General features: G+C 45.5%; 1 protein-coding gene across 1 annotated transcript in view; it reads right to left on the reverse strand.

Moving 5' to 3' along the window:
* CHD8 (chromodomain helicase DNA binding protein 8) overlaps positions 1-19,891 on the reverse strand; it is a 911,220-nt gene that overhangs the window by 346,995 nt on the left and 544,334 nt on the right. Inside the window, exons 22-23 of the mRNA XM_086919771.1 lie at positions 9,749-9,954; positions 8,910-9,066 (exon numbers count right to left, since the gene is read on the reverse strand). Coding sequence (XP_086775897.1) covers positions 8,910-9,066; positions 9,749-9,954 — 363 coding nt within the window. The remainder of the gene's footprint in view (positions 1-8,909; positions 9,067-9,748; positions 9,955-19,891) is intronic.

Genomic DNA, 19,891 nt, shown 5'->3' on the forward strand with positions numbered 1-19,891 from the left:
TATCAGGGGTGCTTCAGGTTGGAAAATGTCAGAGGTTCAGGTGAATCAAGTTAAACCGAAATCGAGTTAAAAGAAAACGGTGATAGGGTTGGTTCACAGTAGTTAAATACAGTTCAGGGCCTACTTGGGTGCTTATAATAATGCTAGCCCTCACCGTTGGTTTCTCTAGTTCCATTTGTTCTCTCTCCAGGGTTAGCAGTTCTCCCATCATACCTTTAATCAAGGCAATGTCCTTTGTTGTTATAGAAGCCGAGGAAAAGAAGAGCTCTGGTCTCCCTAACTTGACAAGACTGTCTTTAATGTAAGTTAGCCACAGGATTTTATTTGCTCTATCTAGCTGCAAACAGTCTTTTAAAATGATGTGGTTACGAGGGATTTCCTGGTTCAACCAGGTCTTCAGCCAAGCTAGAACAGGGGCCACTTTAATCAAATCTGAAATATATCCTACTCCTAATTCAGTGTGGATTGTATAAGTAGGAGTGGACTGTGGGACTGAGAGGACAGCTCTTAAAAATGTATTCTCTGTAGTCTGTATACTGTCCAGAGAACAGTATCCCCAAATTGAACTACCATATGAGGCCACCGCAAGACATTTTGCTTTATATATTTTTAATAAAGCTGCTATTGGCCTAGCTCCTAATTTTTTCGTAAAACCCTGAAGTGCAGAGGATAATCTAGCAAGGGAAATGTTTCTGTTTTTTAACTGGGGACCCAAAGTGCCTCTCTCATCAAAAGTGATCACCAGGTATGGAAAAGTGGCTACTCTGCATAGCTCTCGTTTGCCACATGTGAATGTATTTAACATCTTATTCTTATTACCCTTGCCCATTATCATAATTTGAGACTTCTTTACATTTATCTTTAGGTCCAGGGAACCCATGAAGTCTTCAATAGCGTCCAGGAGGCGTGGAAGACCAACACCAGTCCGTGAAAGCAAGACGGCGTCATCCGCGTATAGAAGAACTGGAATTCCAAGTTCTCCTGTAGCAGGGTTTCCGTTCTCCCACAGAACTTTGCATAGAGATCTAGAACCTCAGTGAGTTAGGATGATCCAAAACTCATCTCAGTGTCAGAAATCCCCTTACCTAGCTAGCTACAGTGTCTCATGGATCATTATGAAATGATCCATGTCTTAGACAAACCAGAACATGATCTTTAGAATACCTCAGGAATCGTGGAACACATGAACACTCTTTCGTTATATAATCATTTCAAACCAAAACTGAGAGTCAAAGAACACACGTGCAAGTTTGAAATATTTATTATTCAATGCAAGGTTTTCAAACGCAGTATCTTGTATAATACCAAAATGCAGATTATAAAAATCAGAGTTAGCAGCATAGTCACTAATCCATAGTAAGCAAAAGGTGATAGCATGTTACAATGCAAAATCTATAGAAATCTATATCACCTATATTTCGCGCACCCTATTTAGCATATTATTTTATATCTAAGAAGGTCTCATTCGGGCTTTAGCAGGGCGGACCCATACCTCTAAATGTCAGTAGGAGTAGATCACATCAACAGCTACCAGCTCTCTTCATGCGCAGCACCAAGTGTCTACGTTCATTCCCTGTAACTCTATCTTAAACCCGCGTAGAGCCCAAAATGTTGGCATCAACATTATTTGTGTTATGTCTAATGTGGTGCGAGGATCAGGCCTCCCAGCAACCTTGTGTTAGGTTATTCCTAGAGTGTGCAGCTCTCAGTGTGCAGACAGTTGTACCAAGTGTACCAGGCAAAGCTGATAGCATAGTAATAACATATTATTCTCAAATAAATCACATCACCGCTTCTAGGTTGAAGGCGACAACAACAAGTAGGTGTCGTGTGCAAAACTGAAGCCGAAGGAAAAATGGCTGTTTAAACATGTAATACACTCATGCTAACTTAACGCAATATATGTAACAAAGTATCCATATGACACCAGTCTGTGAAAGCAAGACGGCGTCATCCGCGTATAGAAGAACTGGAATTCCAAGTTCTCCTATACGTGGGATGTCAAGGGATGCCTCTTTTAATGCTGGTTCCAGAGCATTTATATAGATGGTGAATAGGAGGGGTGCCAGTATGCACCCCTGCCTGACACCCCTTTCAAAGTTAAAGTGACTCGTGCAACGACCCTCCAAGGTAACTCTAACCGATGCTATAAGATTGGTGTGCAAATCCGCTAGTAGATTAACAAGAGCCCTGTCCAGACCCATGTCAATTAGGATTTGCCACAATTTTGAGCGATTTACGAGGTCAAAAGCAGACGAGAGGTCCATGAATCCCAGGTACATGGACTCCTCCTTGGCCCTAGTGTATTTATCCACCAACAGGTGCAAGTTAAGACCTTGATCTATCATGCTCCTTTTTGGTCTAAAACCGTACTGAACATTTGATAGGACCCCTTTCTCGTTCAACCAGTCATTCAGTTTGGATAAAATGACCCGGCCCAATATTTTCACGGACGAATCAATCAGTGAAATGGGTCTGTAACAGGAGGGGTCTTGCCTGTTGCCCTTTTTAAAGACCGGAATGATGATGGATTTTTTCCAAGAGGCCGGGATATTGTCCTGTTTGAGAGCGTTAAAAACATTACATAAAACTTTAGACCAAAATTTCGGGGCACATTTGAAAGCATCCGCCGGTACCCCATTGGGGCCCGGTGCTTTGTTTTTCAAAGTCAGATCTATTGCCCTTTCCACTTCTGCCGCCTCAAAAGTGACGGCAGGGACCTCTGGATTACAAAGTTCCACTTCCATTGCCTCAAAGATTACAACAGGGGCGTCTGTGCTGCTAGTTTCTGTGTATATCTGTCTGAAATGTTGGATCCATCCCTCATCTGGAATGTTTGCCTCAAGGGGGGTATTCTCATCACCCGAAAATAGTGGCTGATTTATGATTTTCCAAAATAAGCTAATATTTTTTTTAGAGTTTCGGGGTCGAGAAGTTGGGCTCACGCTGTGTCTTTCAAGTCCCTTTTCCTTTCTAAAATAGCTTTTTTTGTATACATTCCTTGCACTAGCTATATCTGCACGATTTTTAGGTGTGGCTTTCAGTGCTGTGAGTAGCTCTCCATGCGCCTTCGAACATTTCTTGTCAAACCGTCTTTTACCTAAAAGTGGCAAATGCCTATATTCAATCTGTAGACTATGGTTAATTTCTATGCAGATATTATCAAACGGCAGTATAACCTCTTTATTTTGTGTTCGATTCGCTAAGCATATTGCAACTTCATCCTCTACTTTAGTAAGAACCTCTTGAAGGAATGTTTCAGGGACTATTTTTGTCCATTTTAACATGCGCTTCTGATCTTTGACGGCGACGTTTAATCCCCCTCTATGTTTCACTGTTTTTAATGAAAGTAAATCTGTATGCTTCACTTCAAGTAGAACAGGATTATGGTCACTAAAAACTGATACCTCTGTATAATAATTTATCACATTGTTCAACAAAAAAGAGGACATAAAAATATAATCTATAATAGTACCATCATCTTTACCCTTAAATGTAGGGGACCTACTTTTACCATCCCCGCAGCCTGACTCATATAAATTCCATCTCGCAAGAAAAGTTTCTAGATGCTCTAGTGTGTTCCAAGTGGAGAGGGGAGGACGTTCATCATCCTGACTAATACATGGTAGGGTGCATGGGTGAATATTAAAATCCCCTAAAAATATTAATTCAAAAGTATTTACATTTGCATTATAGACTGACAGAAATGTATCCAGTACTTCCAAATTTTGACTGGTACGTTCATTTGCATTTGAGTTATAAAAATTTACAAAAAGAATCTTGGCCTTATCCTGAGTAGAAAATTCAACAATAAAACAGTTTTCACAACCAGAAATACACTGAGTTAATTTACCTTTTACATCCAGTTTAAATAAGGTTAGTAATCCTCCCTTGGCTCTTCCAGCAGCGCTACTAATTGCAGGAATGCAAAAGTGGCTGTAACCGTCCAAAGAGAAACTATTCGATTGGTCCCATGCCTCTGGTAGGGCAATGATGTCAAAAGATTTTAATGTCTTTAGCCAATCAGCATTTCCGATTTTATTCTTTATACCAGCAACGTTCCATGTAGCAATTTTGAGAGACTGTGCTGGTGGCTGGACAGTGCTCCCCAGGGCAGTAGGCAGTCAATCGTTTTCCTCAAGCGAGGATAAAGCGGTATAACAATTGTATAATGGCAGGGTGTGATCAAAATGCGTATTTGCCAGCTGATAACAATATGGTTCACCATTGTTTTGATGATGAAGAGCATTTGGAACACAACCTGCCACCCCCTTCTGTGCCCATTAACTGGATACCTATGCTGATGTGGTGGTGGATATTGGGTGTTATCCAAATGATTGTAAAAGAACCCAAGGGGTCTAGCACATACAGAATTTTCCACAGTTGGTAAAGAGGCTGCTCTGAGGAGGACTGTTGCCACGTGTTGTGGGTGCTTGAAATTTACAATAATGCAGTCCCCTCTCGAACTCGTTGCCAATCCAACTGACTCTACGAGTGGATATTATTATATCATTTGAAAAGGCAAACGGAAAGCCACAATTCCTGTTTAGCCATGCTAGTGTTTTATTTTTTAAAGCGGCATGGGTTTCTAGTCTGGAATCAGACAAACAAGAGTCAACCTCTGGAACATTTGTTAATACCACAGGGTATGGAACACACTCCGGTGGGAGGTTGACAGAATTTTTCCTCCTAGGCCTACTTCTCCCACCAATTTCTCCCCCTACTGTGGTGTTCTGGCTGCCATTATGTGATGTGGATGGTTGTACTGATGATTGTACTATTGAGGTTCCCACAGGTGGTAAATTAGAGGGAGGGGTTTTCTGTGATCGTATAGCTGATGAGTTCTGTGCAGTGACCACTGAACCCATATCCCTAGTACTGGCAGATGCAGATGCTACGGCCCCTACTATGATGTTGCCAGAAGGGCCAGAAGGGGGGCTCGTGTGTGTGTGTGAGGCCGAGTCATATGGAAATCTAGGAGGCCCCCTAGTCTAGACACCTCTTGGGAGACCTGCTCTAGCTTTGCTACCAGTGGTCTAATCATTGCTTCTAGTTTTGACTCAATGATAGTTGCCAAAAGCTCTATATGGGCAGGGTGCAAAGTATTTGCCTCAGCGTTATTTATGGATTCTGGTGTGCTTCCACTGCTAGTTGATGTGGTACCTGTCTTTTTTGACTTCCGACCCACCACCCTTTTGACAGGGGCCTTCCTACATGCCCGCACCATTCTCCGAACAGGTGAGGGCCTTGGGGAGGGTGTCAGGCTCTGACTGGGGGTAGAATCAGTTATAATTTCCCACTCTTCCGGAGTCACCATGATGGATACATCATTGGTGACAGTAACGTTAGGGTCATCCAGGCAACTATCTGACTAGGGCAACGGAGTCGTAGGCGAAATTAGCCTTGTGGGTGAAATATCTGGGCTTGCCCTGTTTAGTGATAATCGCCTTTCTTTATTAATTTTATTAACTACCTTAAAAAGATAGTTATCCATTGTCCTTGTATCATTAGCGGCCGCTGGTTTTGCTGATCTAAGCGTTGACATGTTAATGGACCAAAAATACTGTACACCGGTAAGGATGATCAACAACGTCTCACCTATATGAAATCTATATTGTTGATGAAGACCAAGAAACTAAAAACAGATAAAAATCAATACATAGTATTATGTCTTAGTTAGTCCAGAATCCGGGGAGAGAGAACCAAAGTCCGTGGCCCAGCCCAGCCTCTTCTGGCCACTGACGGCAGCAGACGGCCCCACCCTTGTCCCGGGCTTCTCCCGGGCGCGCCGCGCGCGAGACGAGGACGCAAGGGAGCCTGTATGCGCCTCCAGGCGCTTCCTGTTTGCGTGAGCGGCGTCCTTGCCGCGATGAGGCTACTGGGGGTTGTAGTTTGATGCGGCCCGGCGGAGCCAAGGCCGGCCAGACCACGAGCGGAGCTTAGCCCGGCCCTCAGGCACCACAACAAGGGACAGGAGGTCGGCGGAGCCAAGCCCGGCCAGGAACACACAGCGGAGCCAAGCCCGGCCGTCAGCAACACTCCGGTCAGCGAGAAGCGGCTCCCCCTGGACTCAATAGCAAGGGAGCCTTTATGTGCCTCCAGGCGCTTCCTGTTTGCGTGAACGGCGTCCTTGCCGCAATGAGGCTGCTGGGGGTTGTAGTTTGATGCGGCCCGGCGGAGCCAAGCCCGGCCAGACCACGAGCGGAGCTTAGCCCGGCCCTCAGGCACCACAACAAGGGACAGGAGGTCGGCGGAGCCAAGCCCGGCCAGGAACACACAGCGGAGCCAAGCCCGCCGTCAGCAACACTCCGGTCAGCGAGAAAGGCAGGGTCCGAATCCGGGGCCCTGTAATTCTTTAGAAGTCAGGAGGGAGCGGCCTTCACCACCGCCGGTGTGAGGAACAGCTCCTCTGCGGGTTCCTTCAATACAGGTACTAGCGGAAGCAAAGGGCGAGACAGATGCCTCTTGTGGAGCGTCTCGAATATCACTGACGTCGAAGGTGTAGGAGCCGTCACAGCGATACCCACCTTCGCAGCCCTCCTCAGGAGGATCTCCTGGAAAGTGGCAATGTCATCCACTGAAGAAACCCTGATCTCTGGGGAGTCCGATAAGGTAGGGGAGTAGGAACGGGTCCTGGAAGAGTTTGTGCGGGACCTCGACCCCCGCCTCCTATGGCGACGCCTTGATCTGGTGGAGGATCTATGACGACTCCTTGATCTTCCTCTCTGTCCGGAGCGTGAACGTGACCTTCTCGGCCGAGGGCGGTCAACCGGGTGACTTGGGCTTGGGCGGAGCCTTCGGTTTAGGCGTACCCTTGGGAGGCGTAGGAAGAATAGGCAGCGAAGTCTACCTCGGTGGAATTGGATGCGGCTTCACTGGCAACCCTGGTCCAGGATGCGGTGGAGGCAACGGAGGAGGAGTAGGAGTCCTCGGGGGGAGGCCCCTCGGCAACGGAGGAGGGGGACTCACCTTCCCCGATGCGGTATACACCTCGGAGTACACCGAGCCCGGCGAACCTCCATCTTTACCAGCCTGGGACGTTGGCGAACTTCCCACAGCGTCAGGCCTCTTTCCGCCTCTCTTTGACGTCGAGGAACGGCGACCACACGGCGAGCGCCAGACTCCTAACGTCGAGCTGCCATGCCTCGACAGCGATCTGCCATGCCTCGATGGCGATCTGCCATGCCTCGACGGCGATCTGCCATGCCTCGACGGCGATCTGCCATGCCTCGACGGCGATCTGCCATGCCTCGACGGCGATCTGGGCTTTGACGGCGACAAGGGCCTCGACGTCGACCCGTGCTTTGACGGCGAATTGTGCCTCGACGGCGACCTGTGCCTTGACGGCGACCTTGACGACGAGGACTCCCTCGACGCCGAACGCCTCCTCTTCGCCGACGGCAAACGGCGGCATCGCCTCGGCGGCGAGCGCCGACGCCGGTCCTGTCGACGTTGAAAGCTCGATGCCGACGAGGACGACGAAGAAACAGTCACCAGGGACTTCGACGGTCTAGTAACATCCCTCGACGCCTAGCGTCGACGTCGTTTAGTCTCCGACGATGGGGAGCAGACCGTAGTCATCCCTCTCGACGCCGTAGTGGGAGCAATGGACCCAGGCGGAGAATGGTGGCGTTTGCTGGCCTTCCAGCCCCTGGGGAGCCCCCCAGAGGCCTCAGCATGGGCACAAGTAGCCCCTCCAGACCCACCTTGTACCTTCAATCTTCTTTCCTCGAGGCCCTGAAGTCTGATCTTCTTCCTGTCCTTCAGGGTCCTGCAAGAGAAGCCTTGACATATCACACACTCCTCCGGGATATGTGAAGAAGGAAGGCAGAGGATACACACCACATGGGGATCCGATTTGGCCTTCTTCATGGAGCACTTTGGGCATTTATCGAATAAAGCAGGCATATTCTACAAAAAACAGAGTGCAAGAACCAAGGAGAAAGGCACCAAAGTACAATAAAGCACTTATTGTGAGAAAAGCATTTAAAAAAATCACCAAAAACCCTTAAAAAGGGAGCGCTCAATGCTCCAGGGTCCTGCTTGCAGGAGCCGGAAAAAAGAACTGAAAGTAAAAGGGACCTGCAGTGCATTCTAGGATACTGTGAAGTTCTGGAAAGTTCTCTTAAAGGCACAGTATCCTGTTTTAAGCCACATAATGGCAGCCTTTGGGGCTTGTCTGTCCATGTCTTCCTCTCTATCATTCCAGAGGGTTTTTGCTGAAGGCTAGGGAAATCTGGACAGGCTTTGCGGTTTGTGGATTTTTGGTGGAATTTCTAGCTGAAGTACTGGACAGTGTGGCCTGTTATAGGCTGCATTATATGTCTTTATATTCTCTTAAGTGTCTGTGCAGTTCTGCATTTTTTTGACACTTTAAGAGATTATTTTTGATTGCTCCGGGGTCCACGCACATGGGCGGGACTATTCACTAGATTATGACTATACACAGAGATCCCCTACTACAGAACATTATATTTTTATACAAACAAAATTGGTCTGAGTTCATTTTTTGAGTGTGTGACATCATTTGCTGATTGAGTGTCTACAACAAATGCTTAACACTACCCTCTGATAAAGCCTTACTGCTTACCCAGACTAGCACAAATAGAGAGTAAGGTGCTATCTACTTTTACCTCTGCCTACCTTTGTGGTTCAACTGAACTCTGTGCACACTATACCTCACTTTGGTATAGTATACAGAGCCAGCGTCCTACATAGAGCAGATGATATCCATCCTACACCTTATGTAACCAAGCTTATGCAGAGTACAAACACGGAGTGCTGGATGTCAGTTAACCTATAGCACAGACACTGTAGTCATTATGTGGGCTTCACTTGCTGCACTTGTGCTACAAAAGATATCCGGCCCATGCTTTATGCCGTACGGTCTAAGCAGATGATGGACTTACTTATTGCACTGGTGCTTGAGGTGCTTCTTGTAACCCTCATCCTGGAAGATTGAGTCTGGGTTGTACTTGCGTATCCAATCGGCCTTGTGGACATCAAAGTTGTTTTGTGATTTCATCTTCTTGCCTTTGCGTCCACGAGGCACTGGGATGGAAAGACCTGGCAGGTGACCAGAATGATGAGCAACAAACCAAACAATCAGATAAACAGTCAAGAAGACGTTGTAGAAGGTTACATATTCAGCAAGAAATCACATCATTTTAGCAATCTCCCCACTATGCTATAAGAATTTATCAGAAGTCTTAGGCACCTGTATCAATCCGCATGTGTATTATCATAGATGCCAAAGTTGAGAAACTTGGATACTAGCAGTAAGGCTCCACAATTTGGCATAGGCATTTGGCCTTTCAAAAATAGGAATGGATTTGAGTTGATTAGAACAAACAACTTCCCTCCACATTCTGAAAAGTCTAGAAACTAGCACAGCCACTTTTATCCAAAGGCTGACTGGACTGAAACAAAGATAGGACTTTCACCTCTGGAACATACAGACTATACTTTGTAAATCAATACAGAGAACATTGCATCTTTAAATCAGATCAAGCAAATGGAAAATAAATACTATATCACCCACAGGACGGTGAAGTTATGGCTAATTGGTACACAGATATAAAGCACTTCCTCTATAAAAGGAGGAAGTTAGGAGACTGGCAGACAAAAAGATTCAGAAGGTTGCTCCTCTAGGACCAATGACAGATAAAATACACACACAACTAACACAAAATGCTTTATATCAATGATCTGTAGAAGGTGAGTATCAATGCACATCTTTAAGTCTTACAATTACCAGTGTGGTTCTGCAGCTCCTTAGACTGCCCATTCTCAAGTGGGCTGATCAGGTCCCATATGAAGCTCTTGATGGTCTCATCACCGCGATAGTGCAACAGACAGTAAACCAAGATAGTGCGGCAGATGATCTCCACATCTCTCTCTGACATTCGACGCTTGAAACGACCATGTGACAGGATATCTTTCCAGCGGCCCCACCTGTAGGCAGCAAAACACACCCAGAAAGATTAGATCTGAAAGCTGCTGCTGAATGGTCAATTTTGAGGCAAAATCACCACATTATATGTTTCCATCAAACATCAAAACACATCTATCAAACAGGAATAGCCATTTAGCTTTTCTAAGAGAATAGTTTATTGGTTGGATAGGTTGCATGGCCTTTTCAAGTATTAGGTCCAAAATCTTGTTTGGCTAATCATATCCTTTAAACAAACATGGGATCAATCCATAGTAGCTATGTCACAGTGAAGATGAGCTTAACTTATGAAAAATTAATTATTTACAGTACAAAAACAGTTATAAAGTCAAAGCACAACCCAATAAACATCCCCAATTTTTAAACATCATGAAACGCTGTATGACAAAAATCATCAAAATCCAAAAAGGGGATCTGGAGATATACATTTTGTGAAAACTTTTTTTTAAAACCAGCAAGAAACAGCGTGGCAACGGGGCGTGGCCAGCCGACAACCGAGAGGGCCGCTCTGGGGTAGAGCTCCGGTCGGCCGCCGGCTAATTCCCCGTTGAAATCCGCTACATAGATTGGTCTGACCAGAATCATCGTGGTCAGAGGAGGGCCTCAAGCTGCGGATTACCCGGACCTATCCCTGAGACGATTTGAACATCAGACGCCGGCGCCAGCACCAACTTTACTCCACAGCCGCGAGACTAGTGTGGACCCAACTGTGAAGTCGTGCGGCCTGTGCTGCGGCTGGGACGCGCGCTGGGAGCAGTCGGACCGGGACGCTACTTAAGACTTCTGGACTACCCTGCAGTGGGATGGCAATGCCTGGGCACGCCTGGAGGCGCTGGGAACCATTGTGCTGTGCGCTGGTCAGCCGGTGAGTTGCGTCAGCCCGGGGTGCCCTGCTGAAAGCGCCTGGACTGAGCGGATTGCATAGAGCATTTCTGCCTGGAAAGACCAAAGTACGGAGTGTGGATTGGGGGATCTCCTCATCAGCCTTGTGACCCCGCTTGTTAGAGGTGATAATGTGGGGACCCATGCATCTTTAGTAGCTAGTGAGGCCAATTCTTCTGGACTGGATCTTATTTATTTATTTATTTTTGAAGCTTATAAAGCACACGGCTACCTCCGGCGGAGGTGTCCCGGCGCTGAGATTACCCGAATGCCACCCAGAGAAGGTGGCCCCTTCTTACCCCCTCCCTTCTCTCCAAATGAAGGCCTGTTCTCACAGGGAGTGGGGGGCTCGACTCACCAGTAGCGGACAGTGACGCTCCTTGACTTCCCTACGCATTGATGCCTGGGCAACATTGACCTCGGGATGGAACCCCGCGAGGCCCACACTGCGCTGCTACACACTACACCGGCTGCAATTTTGAGACACGCGCGAAGTAAGGACAAGTGTCTAGCAGCTGTAAGGCGTTCTGTGGTTGTGCCCACACTCCCCCCCTGGATCTCCTTACTTTGATCGCTTTCTGCTTGAGGTGGAGGAGAGGGACACAATGGTCACATCAAGGGGCCCCAAGCCATCCACTCTCCAGAAGCTATCTAAAAATGCCAACTCCAAATCCGGAGATTTGGAGGGGACACAACCGGAGAAAGGTATCAAACGGCAGCCCACGGACGAAGCCCCAACTCTGGCGGACATATTGGAGGCGGTACAGCAGGTCCACACGGCGCTAGAGCTCAAAATTAATACTGTCTTGTGAGAAAGTGGCTCTGTATATACTGTTCCCAAATAGGTACAGTGTGCACAAAGTCTCCAGTCCCCAGAGGTTTGACAGAGGCTACAGTTAGTTAAAACCTTACTCTCTAAAGTGGTAGCTTGGTCGAGCAGTAAGGCAGTATCAGAGGACAGTGTAAAGCATTTGTTGTACACACTCAGCAAATGGTCTCACATACTCAAGAACTGTACTCTAGGCCAATTGTTTTGTATCAAAAGATATAGTCGTTTTATTTTTAGAACCAACAAGGTTTCAAAATATACTTTCTCAGGATGAGTTACTTAAGTTAAATACTTCTCAAAAAGGCAATAAACTTTTGAATCCAATAGTCACAGAATTCGTAAAAGAAGGCAATAGATTACTTCTAGGATTACTTTTCTAACTGCAGGACTGGATCCTAGATTCAGTCCTGGGACATGTACTGTAAACAGTTGAGCAAAATCGATAAAGTCACAGTAGTGATTTTTTAAGCAATATTTTAATATTTTAAAAGTTGACAGAAAAGCAGTCAATGATTTTCCATGGAAGAAATTTACTTAGCAGGTAAGGGGGTTATGGTTACTCTTTCTGACTCAAGGATGGATCCTAGATCCAGCACTGGTGCACCACCTGTAAACAGTTGAAAGATTGTGTTTTTGTTATACAGGCGATTTTTTACGAATATTTATAAGTTTGCAAAATCGACACTTCAAACCTTTTTCAGCAAAAAGCAGGCAATGTTATCCTATGGAAGGAAATTCAAATTGCAGGTAAGGAACATGCTACTTACCAGTATGCATCTGTTCTTGGCATAGAGGGCTGCAGAGTGGTACATTTATGAATAGATCGCCATCTGGTGTTGGGCTCGGATGATTGCACTTGTTTTTCTCTTGGAGAAGTCTTTGTAGTCACGAGACCAATGACTCCTCCCTTGGGTGCTAGTGCGCATGGGCATCGGCTCCATCCTTAGATTGTTTTGCCATAGTAGGGTTAGATGGAGTAGTATGATAGAATACAGAAAGAGATGCCCATGTAAGTGTATCTAAATAAGATAGTGTTGGAACAGACACAGGTTTCCGGGGAGGCAGGAAGGGCATGTACCACTCTGCAGCCCTCTATGCCAAGAACAGATGCATACTGGTAAGTAGCATATTCCTTTCGAGGCATATGGGCTGCAGATGGTACATTTATGAATAGACTATACAGCAGTTACCTCCCTAGCGGTGGTTACCAGTGTCTGTTGCAACAGTTTGAAATAAGGTTTTTAGTACAGCCTGGCCCACCCTTGCTTGGCGTGTTGCCTGCACATCAACACAGTAGTGTTTTGGGAAGGTATGTGGTGTAGACCAAGTTGCTGCCTTGCATATGTCATCTAGGGGAATGTTTCCTAAGAATGCCATAGATGCCCCTAGTTTACGTGTAGAATGAGCTCTAGGAGGAACAATTAATGTTCTCTTTGCTTTCATGTAACATATTTGTATACATTTTACAATCCACCTAGCAATGCCTGCTTTAGATATAGGATTGCCTTTATGTGTTGGTGAAAATGCTACAAATAGTTGTTTAGTTTTCCTGAAAGTTTGTGTTCTTTCTATGTAATATGATATTGTCCTTTTGACATCTAATATATATAGGGCCCTCTCTGCTACCGTCTGTGGCTTTGGAAAAAATACAGGTAGTTCCACTGGCTGATTGATGTGGAATGCTGAAATCACTTTAGGCAAGAACTTTGGGTTTGTTCTAAGAACCACTTTATTCTGGTGTAACTGTAGAAATGGTTCTTGTATTGTGAATGCCTGTAATTCACTCACTCCCCTGAGGGAGGTAATGGCTATAAGTAAAGCCACCTTCCAAGTAAGAAATTGAATTTCACACTTGTGCATAGGTTCAAAAGGTTGTCCCATTAGTCTAGTGAGTACTATGTTGAGATTCCAGCCTAGAGAAGGTGGCAGTCTTAGTGGAATGACTCTTTTGAGGCATTCTATGAAAGCTTTAATTGCGGGTACTCTAAACAGGGATAGGTGTTGCCTGTTTTGCAGGTACGCTGCTATAGCTGCAAGATGTACTCTAATGGAGGTGTGAGCAAGGTTACATTGTTGTAAGTGTAGTAAATAGCAAATAATATTTTTTGTTGATGAGTCCAGAGGGTTGATGTTGTTACTATTACAGTATACAGCAAACCTTTTCCACTTTGCTGCATAGCATGCTCTGGTGGTGGGACGCCTTGCTTGCTTAATAATTTCCATACAGTTTGGAGGTAAATTTAAGTATCCAAATTCTAGGACCTCAGGAGCCAGATCGCTAGCTTCAGTTGTTTGGGATCTGGGTGCATTCTTTCTCCATGGTTCTGTGTAAGATGCATGGGTAAGATTCTTAATTTTTGATGTGGCACCTGTGAGAGTTGCAGGAGCGTGGTGAACCACAGCTGTCGTGCCCACGTGGGTGCTACTAGAATCATGGTCATTGAATGTTGTTGCAGTTTTCGAACCACTAATGGAATTAGTGGGAGAGGGGGAAAAGCGTATGCAAATTTGTTGGACCAATTTTTCCATAATGCATTGCCCTGCGACAGGTGGTGTGTGTACCTGGATGCGAAGCTTTGGCATTTTGCGTTCTGATGAGTGGCAAAGAGATCTATCTCTGGTTGCCCCCATCTTTGGAAGAATGGTTGCAGTATCTGGTTGTGCAGTTCCCATTCGTGTATTTGTTCGGACTCTCTGCTTAAGATGTCTGCTATCTGATTTCGAACTCCTGGTAGGTGTTCTGCTAACAGATAGATGTTTTGAGGAATGGCCCATCTCCAAATTTCCTGCGCTAGTCTAGATAGTTGAGAGAGCGACTCCCCCCATGTTTTTGAATATACTACATTGCAGTCATGTTGTCTGTTCTGATCAGGACTGCTTTGTTGAGGATTTGCATTTGAAAAGCTTTTAAAGCTAGAAACACTGCTAGTAGTTCTAGGTGATTGATGTGCAGTTTTCTTTGCTGTACACTCCATCTTCCTTGTACTGTATATTTGTCCATATGAGCTCCCCATCCGGTGAGCGATGCATCCGCTGTTAGCACCACTTGTGGAATTGGCTCTAGGAACAACCGTCCTTTGGAAATGTTTGTTGTGTTCCACCACTTCAGAGAGCGATGTGTGCGGTCGTCTACCAACACCAGATCTGTAATCTGACCTTGAGCCTGATTCCACTGTGTAGCTAGGCATTCTTGCAGCGGTCGCATCTGTAGTCTGGCATATGGTATTAGCAGTATGCAAGAGGACATCCTCCCCAATAACTGCATGAACACTCAAGCTGTTAGTGAGTGTTGTGGTTGAAATCTTTGAATCAATGTGAACATTGTTTGAATCCTGACTGGATTGGGGTATACTTTGCCTTTTTCTGCATCTATAGTAGCCCCTAGATATTGTTGAACCTTGTTTGGTTGCAGGTGTGATTTTGTGTAGTTCACCGTAAACCCTAGCTGGTGCAGCAGCTGAATTGTTTTTTGTGTGTTTTGAAGACCTTCCTTTTGTGACGTGGCCTTTATTAGCCAATTGTCCAAGTAAGGGAAGACATGTATTTGTTGTCTTCTTTGGTGTGCTTCAACCACTGCTAGGCATTTTGTGAACACCCTTGGTGCTGTGTGACCCCAAACTGAAGGACTTTGAACTGATAATGTTGTCCTTCTACAACAAACCCGAGATATTTTCTGTAGGCTTTGTGAATTGGGATATGAAAGTAAGCGTCTTTTAGATCCAGTGTAGGAAGTAAGTTCCCTTTCTTCAGTAAAGGAAGTGCTTGTTGGAGCGTAACCATGTGGAAATGTTCCGAATTTATGTATGCATTGAGAGGTCTGAGGTCCAGTATTGACCTTAGAGACCCGTCTTTTTTGGGGATTAGAAAGTATAGAGAGTATACTCCTGTTCCCTGTTGATGTTGTGGAACCTTCCCTATGGCATCCTTTTGTAGTAGTGATAGTACTTCCTGTTTTAACAATGTCAGATGATCTTGACTCATTGGACGCTGTTTGGGGGGATGTTTGGTGGGATAGCTGTGAGTTCCAGGCAATAACCATGTTGGATAATTTGTCTCACCCACCTGTCTGATGTGATGTTTTCCCAGACAGGTAGGAACTGTGCTAGGCATTCCCTGACCGGTGTTACATGGTCTGGGGGGAGCTGTGGGAAGTCACTGTTTTGGGGTAGGAGAGTTGCGGTTGTTATTTCCGCGACCTCTACCCTTCTTGTTATTACCTCTGTAACTGCCTCTGGAATTACCTCTGGGTGATGTTGGGGTAAAAGAGGTTGATTGCTGGCTTGTGCCTGTATTCTTTGATCCGCCTCTATAGGTGGACCTAGGAAAGGAACACCTTTGAGCTGGCTGTTGTAATGCTCCCATTGACTTAGCCGTTTCGGTGTCTTTCTTCATCTTTTTTAACGCCTCATCTGTACTTGAGCCGAAAAGTGTTTTACCATCAAAAGGTTTTTCAACAAGGAAGTTTGTACCTCTTGTTTGAACCCTGAGACTCTGAGCCATGCATACTGGTGTTTATGGAGCTTGCTGCAGTGTCTGCTGCGTCTAAGGCGCACTTAATGGAAGTGTTAGTTATTATCTTCCCTTCTTGTATGAGCTGATCTGCCCTTTTTTGATGTTCTTTCGGGAGATGTGTAATGAGTTTTTCTAACTCATCATAATGAGCTCTATCATAACGTGCAAGTAGCGCTTGCGTATTAGCTATGCGCCAGCTCTTTGCCGCTTGGGATGCTACTCTCCTTGTCAGGAGGAGGAGCTTCTCCTGTAGTTAGTGAATTTTTCCTCTTACGAGCGTTTGTGACCACTAGTGAGTCGAGAGGTATTTGTCCCTTAATAAATATTGGGTCCTTTGGGGCAGCCTTATATTTTTTATCAATTCTTGGGTTTAATACCCTAGCTCTTACAGGGTCTTTAAATATATTTGATGTGTGATTGAGGAGACCCTTAAGCATTGGTAGGGTTCCTGAAGTCCTTTGTGCAGAAGGTAGTGTTTCTAAAAGGAAATATTCTATTTGAGGTTCCGCATGTAAATCTACCTTGTGGTATTTTGCTGCCCTATTAATTAATTGTGCAAAACCCGTATTATCATCAGGTGGTGAGGGTTTTGAGGGATACAGTTGAGGGTAATTCTCGTTATCTGACACTGCGTTATTGTCTTCCCATGGGTCTGCGTCTTCTGGGATAGTGTCGTTATCATCCCTAGGAAGTTCCCCCACCCTTGTGTCACTTTCTACATCTGTTTGAGGTGTAGATGGGCATGGTGTAGAAGGTGGAGGAATAGCTGGCAGAGTGTGAGGAAGAGGAGAAGAGGGTGTGTCTGTAGGTTGTGGAGAAAGGGGAGGAGTTGTTTTAGTCCCCATTGTTCTCTTCTTAGGGGGAGGAGCTTTGTCCTCCAACTGTTCATTTTTCCTCTTTTTAGGTAGTTTTGTCACCACCATGCCAGTTTGTGGATCAATAAACAGAGTCTTTGGTTTTGGATCTGTTTGTTGCTCCTGTGGCGTTACCGAAGTCTTTGGTTCAGAAAGGTGTTTTTGTTTCTAATTATCTGTGTTATGTGTTTTCGGTACCGAGAGTTTGGTAGAGTCCGATTTTTTCGGTGTCGAGGAAATCTTTAACGTCGAAGCATGTTTCGGTTTCGACATGGAGTGTTTCGACTGCAAGCTTTCCTTGGTATGGAGCTTCGGTGTCGATGTCGATGCCGACCGCTTCTCGGATCCGACATGGTGGGAGGCCGAGTGTTTCGGTATCGTTGCCGAGCCCGAGGGCGGGGTGTCGGAAACTTTTTTCGGTTGTCTGACCGAGCTTGAAAGCAGGGTCGACACCACTCTGGGTCGGTTTTTTGGTAAAGGGACGTCGTCACTGACGGTTTGATGGACGTCGATTTCTTCGACATCAGACTCGTCCGCTTCCGACTCCGACCCATCCTCATCTTCTTCTTCGTCCTCGGGATGTTGGGCCTCGAACAACTCCGGGATTGCGTCTGACTGCATTCTCGACGCCTCGTGTTTTCGGGCTCGACGGTTTCTAACCGTCGACTTGGAGGAGAATGCCGCGCAGGCTTCACAGTCCCTGGACTCGTGTTCAGGTGATAAACAGAGGTTGCACACCTTGTGTAGGTCCTTGTGTGGGAATTTAGCACCACATGTTGGACATTTTTTGAATGGAGTCCTTTCCATGGACTTCGGGCTGGACTACGTCGAGCTAGGCCTCCTGGTCTAGTCGACGTAGAAGCTGAAAATCTTGTTGACGTCGAAGCGCGTCAAAATGGAAATGAACTCGCGCTCGGAGCGCTTCGATCCTCATCCGAACCCGATGGCGGAAAAAAACAATCTAAGGATGGAGCTGATGCCCATGCGCACTAGCACCCAAGGGAGGAGTCATCGGTCTCGTGACTACAAAGACTTCTCCAAGAGAAAAACAAGTGCAATCATCCGAGCCCAACACCAGATGGCGATCTATTCATAAATGTACCATCTGCAGCCCATATGCCTCGAACAGTATGTTCTTGTTACTTTTGTAATCCAGTGCTGGACTCCTAGGTTCAGCACTGGGACATCTATCTAAAACAGGTAAGTAATTACGGTTTTATAGTTGGTACGATTTTTAAAGAACATTTGTAGTTTGCAAAAATCAAAGTTTAGAAGACATTTCACAGTAAACGAGTCATTGGTTTCCTATGGGAGAAAATGGAGTTCGCAGTAAGTACGGTTGTAATTACTTTTCAAGGTCCGTGCTGGGCAACAAGATCCAGCCCTGGGATCTCTCCTGATAACAGGTGAGTATTTTTGTTTTCATATTTCAGCTGTTTTTAGACGAATATTTTAAAGTTTCAAAACTCCACACTTAGAAGATCAGTTATATGTTACCCTATTGTGGAAAGGAATATGCTACTTACCAGTATGCATCTGTTCTTGGCATGTAGGGCTGCTGACATTCATATCTGTGCATAGATCGCCGCCTAGTGTTGGGTCCGGATGATTGCACCTTGTTGTCCTGGAAGAGTCTTCGAAATATTGCGAGATAGGTGACTCCTCCCCTGGACTACAGTGCGCATGGGCATCTTCTCCATCTTCAGATTGTTTTTCGCCATTGTGGCAGATAGGGAGATAGTAAAGTAAGAGATGGCAATGCAAAAGATAATGCTGCAGCTGCGACAGGCACCGGGGAGGAGGGCGGGTGATATGAATGTCAGCAGCCCTACATGGCAAGAAAAGATGCATACTGTTAAGTAGCATATTCCGTTCGAGGCATGTGGGCTGCTGAATTCATATCTGTGCATAGACTGTATAGCAGTATCTCCTCTAGCGGTGGTTACCTGTGCCAGCTGCAGCAGTTTGAAAAAGAGTTTTGAGGACAGCCTGGCCTACAGCAGTTTGCTGCTTTGCTTACGCGTCTACACAGTAGTGTTTTGAGAAAGTGTGTATGCTAGTCCATGTGGCTGCTCTACATATGTCTTCAAGAGGAATATTTCCTAGGAAAGCCATGGATGCCCCCATTTTTCGCATAGAATGTCCTCTTGGGGGGACAGTTAAAGTGCGTTTGGCCTTTTGATAACATATTTGAATGCACTTAACTATCCATCTGGCTATTCCTGACTTTGATATTGGTTTACTTTATATTGTGGTGATAAAACAACAAATAATTGCTTTATTTTCCTAAAGGATTTCGTTCTGTCCACATAATAAAGCAGAGCTCTCTTGACATCTAGCGTGTGTAGGGCTCTTTCAGCTACTGACTGTGGATTTTGGAAGAACACTGGCAGTTCTATCGATTGATTAATATGGAAATTGGATATCACCTTTGGCATAAACTTAGGGTTTGTTCGGAGAACCACCCTGTTAGCATGTACTTGCATGAAGGGTTCTTAAATTGTTGGTGCTTGTAACTCGCTAACTCGCCTGTGTGAGGTAATGGCAATCAAGAATGCCACCTTCCACGTTAAGAACTGCAGTTCGCATGAGTATGGAGGTTCGAAAGGAGGTCCCATAAGTCTGTTAAGTACTATGTTTAGATTCCAGACTGGGGAAGGTGGGTGTCTTGGAGGGATCACCCTTTTAAGATACTCCATAAAAGCCTTTATTGCTGGTACTCTAAACAGTTAAAGGTATTGCCTGTTTTGAAGGTATGCTGCTATAGCAGCGAGGTGTAGTCTTATGGAAGAGTATGCTAGGTTGCATCTTTGAAGATGCAGCAGGTAACATATAATGTTCTGTATGGAAGCATCCAAAGGG

Source organism: Lissotriton vulgaris, chromosome 5 (assembly GCF_964263255.1).
Source record: "Lissotriton vulgaris chromosome 5, aLisVul1.2, whole genome shotgun sequence".
Taxonomy (NCBI): Eukaryota; Metazoa; Chordata; class Amphibia; order Caudata; family Salamandridae; genus Lissotriton; species Lissotriton vulgaris.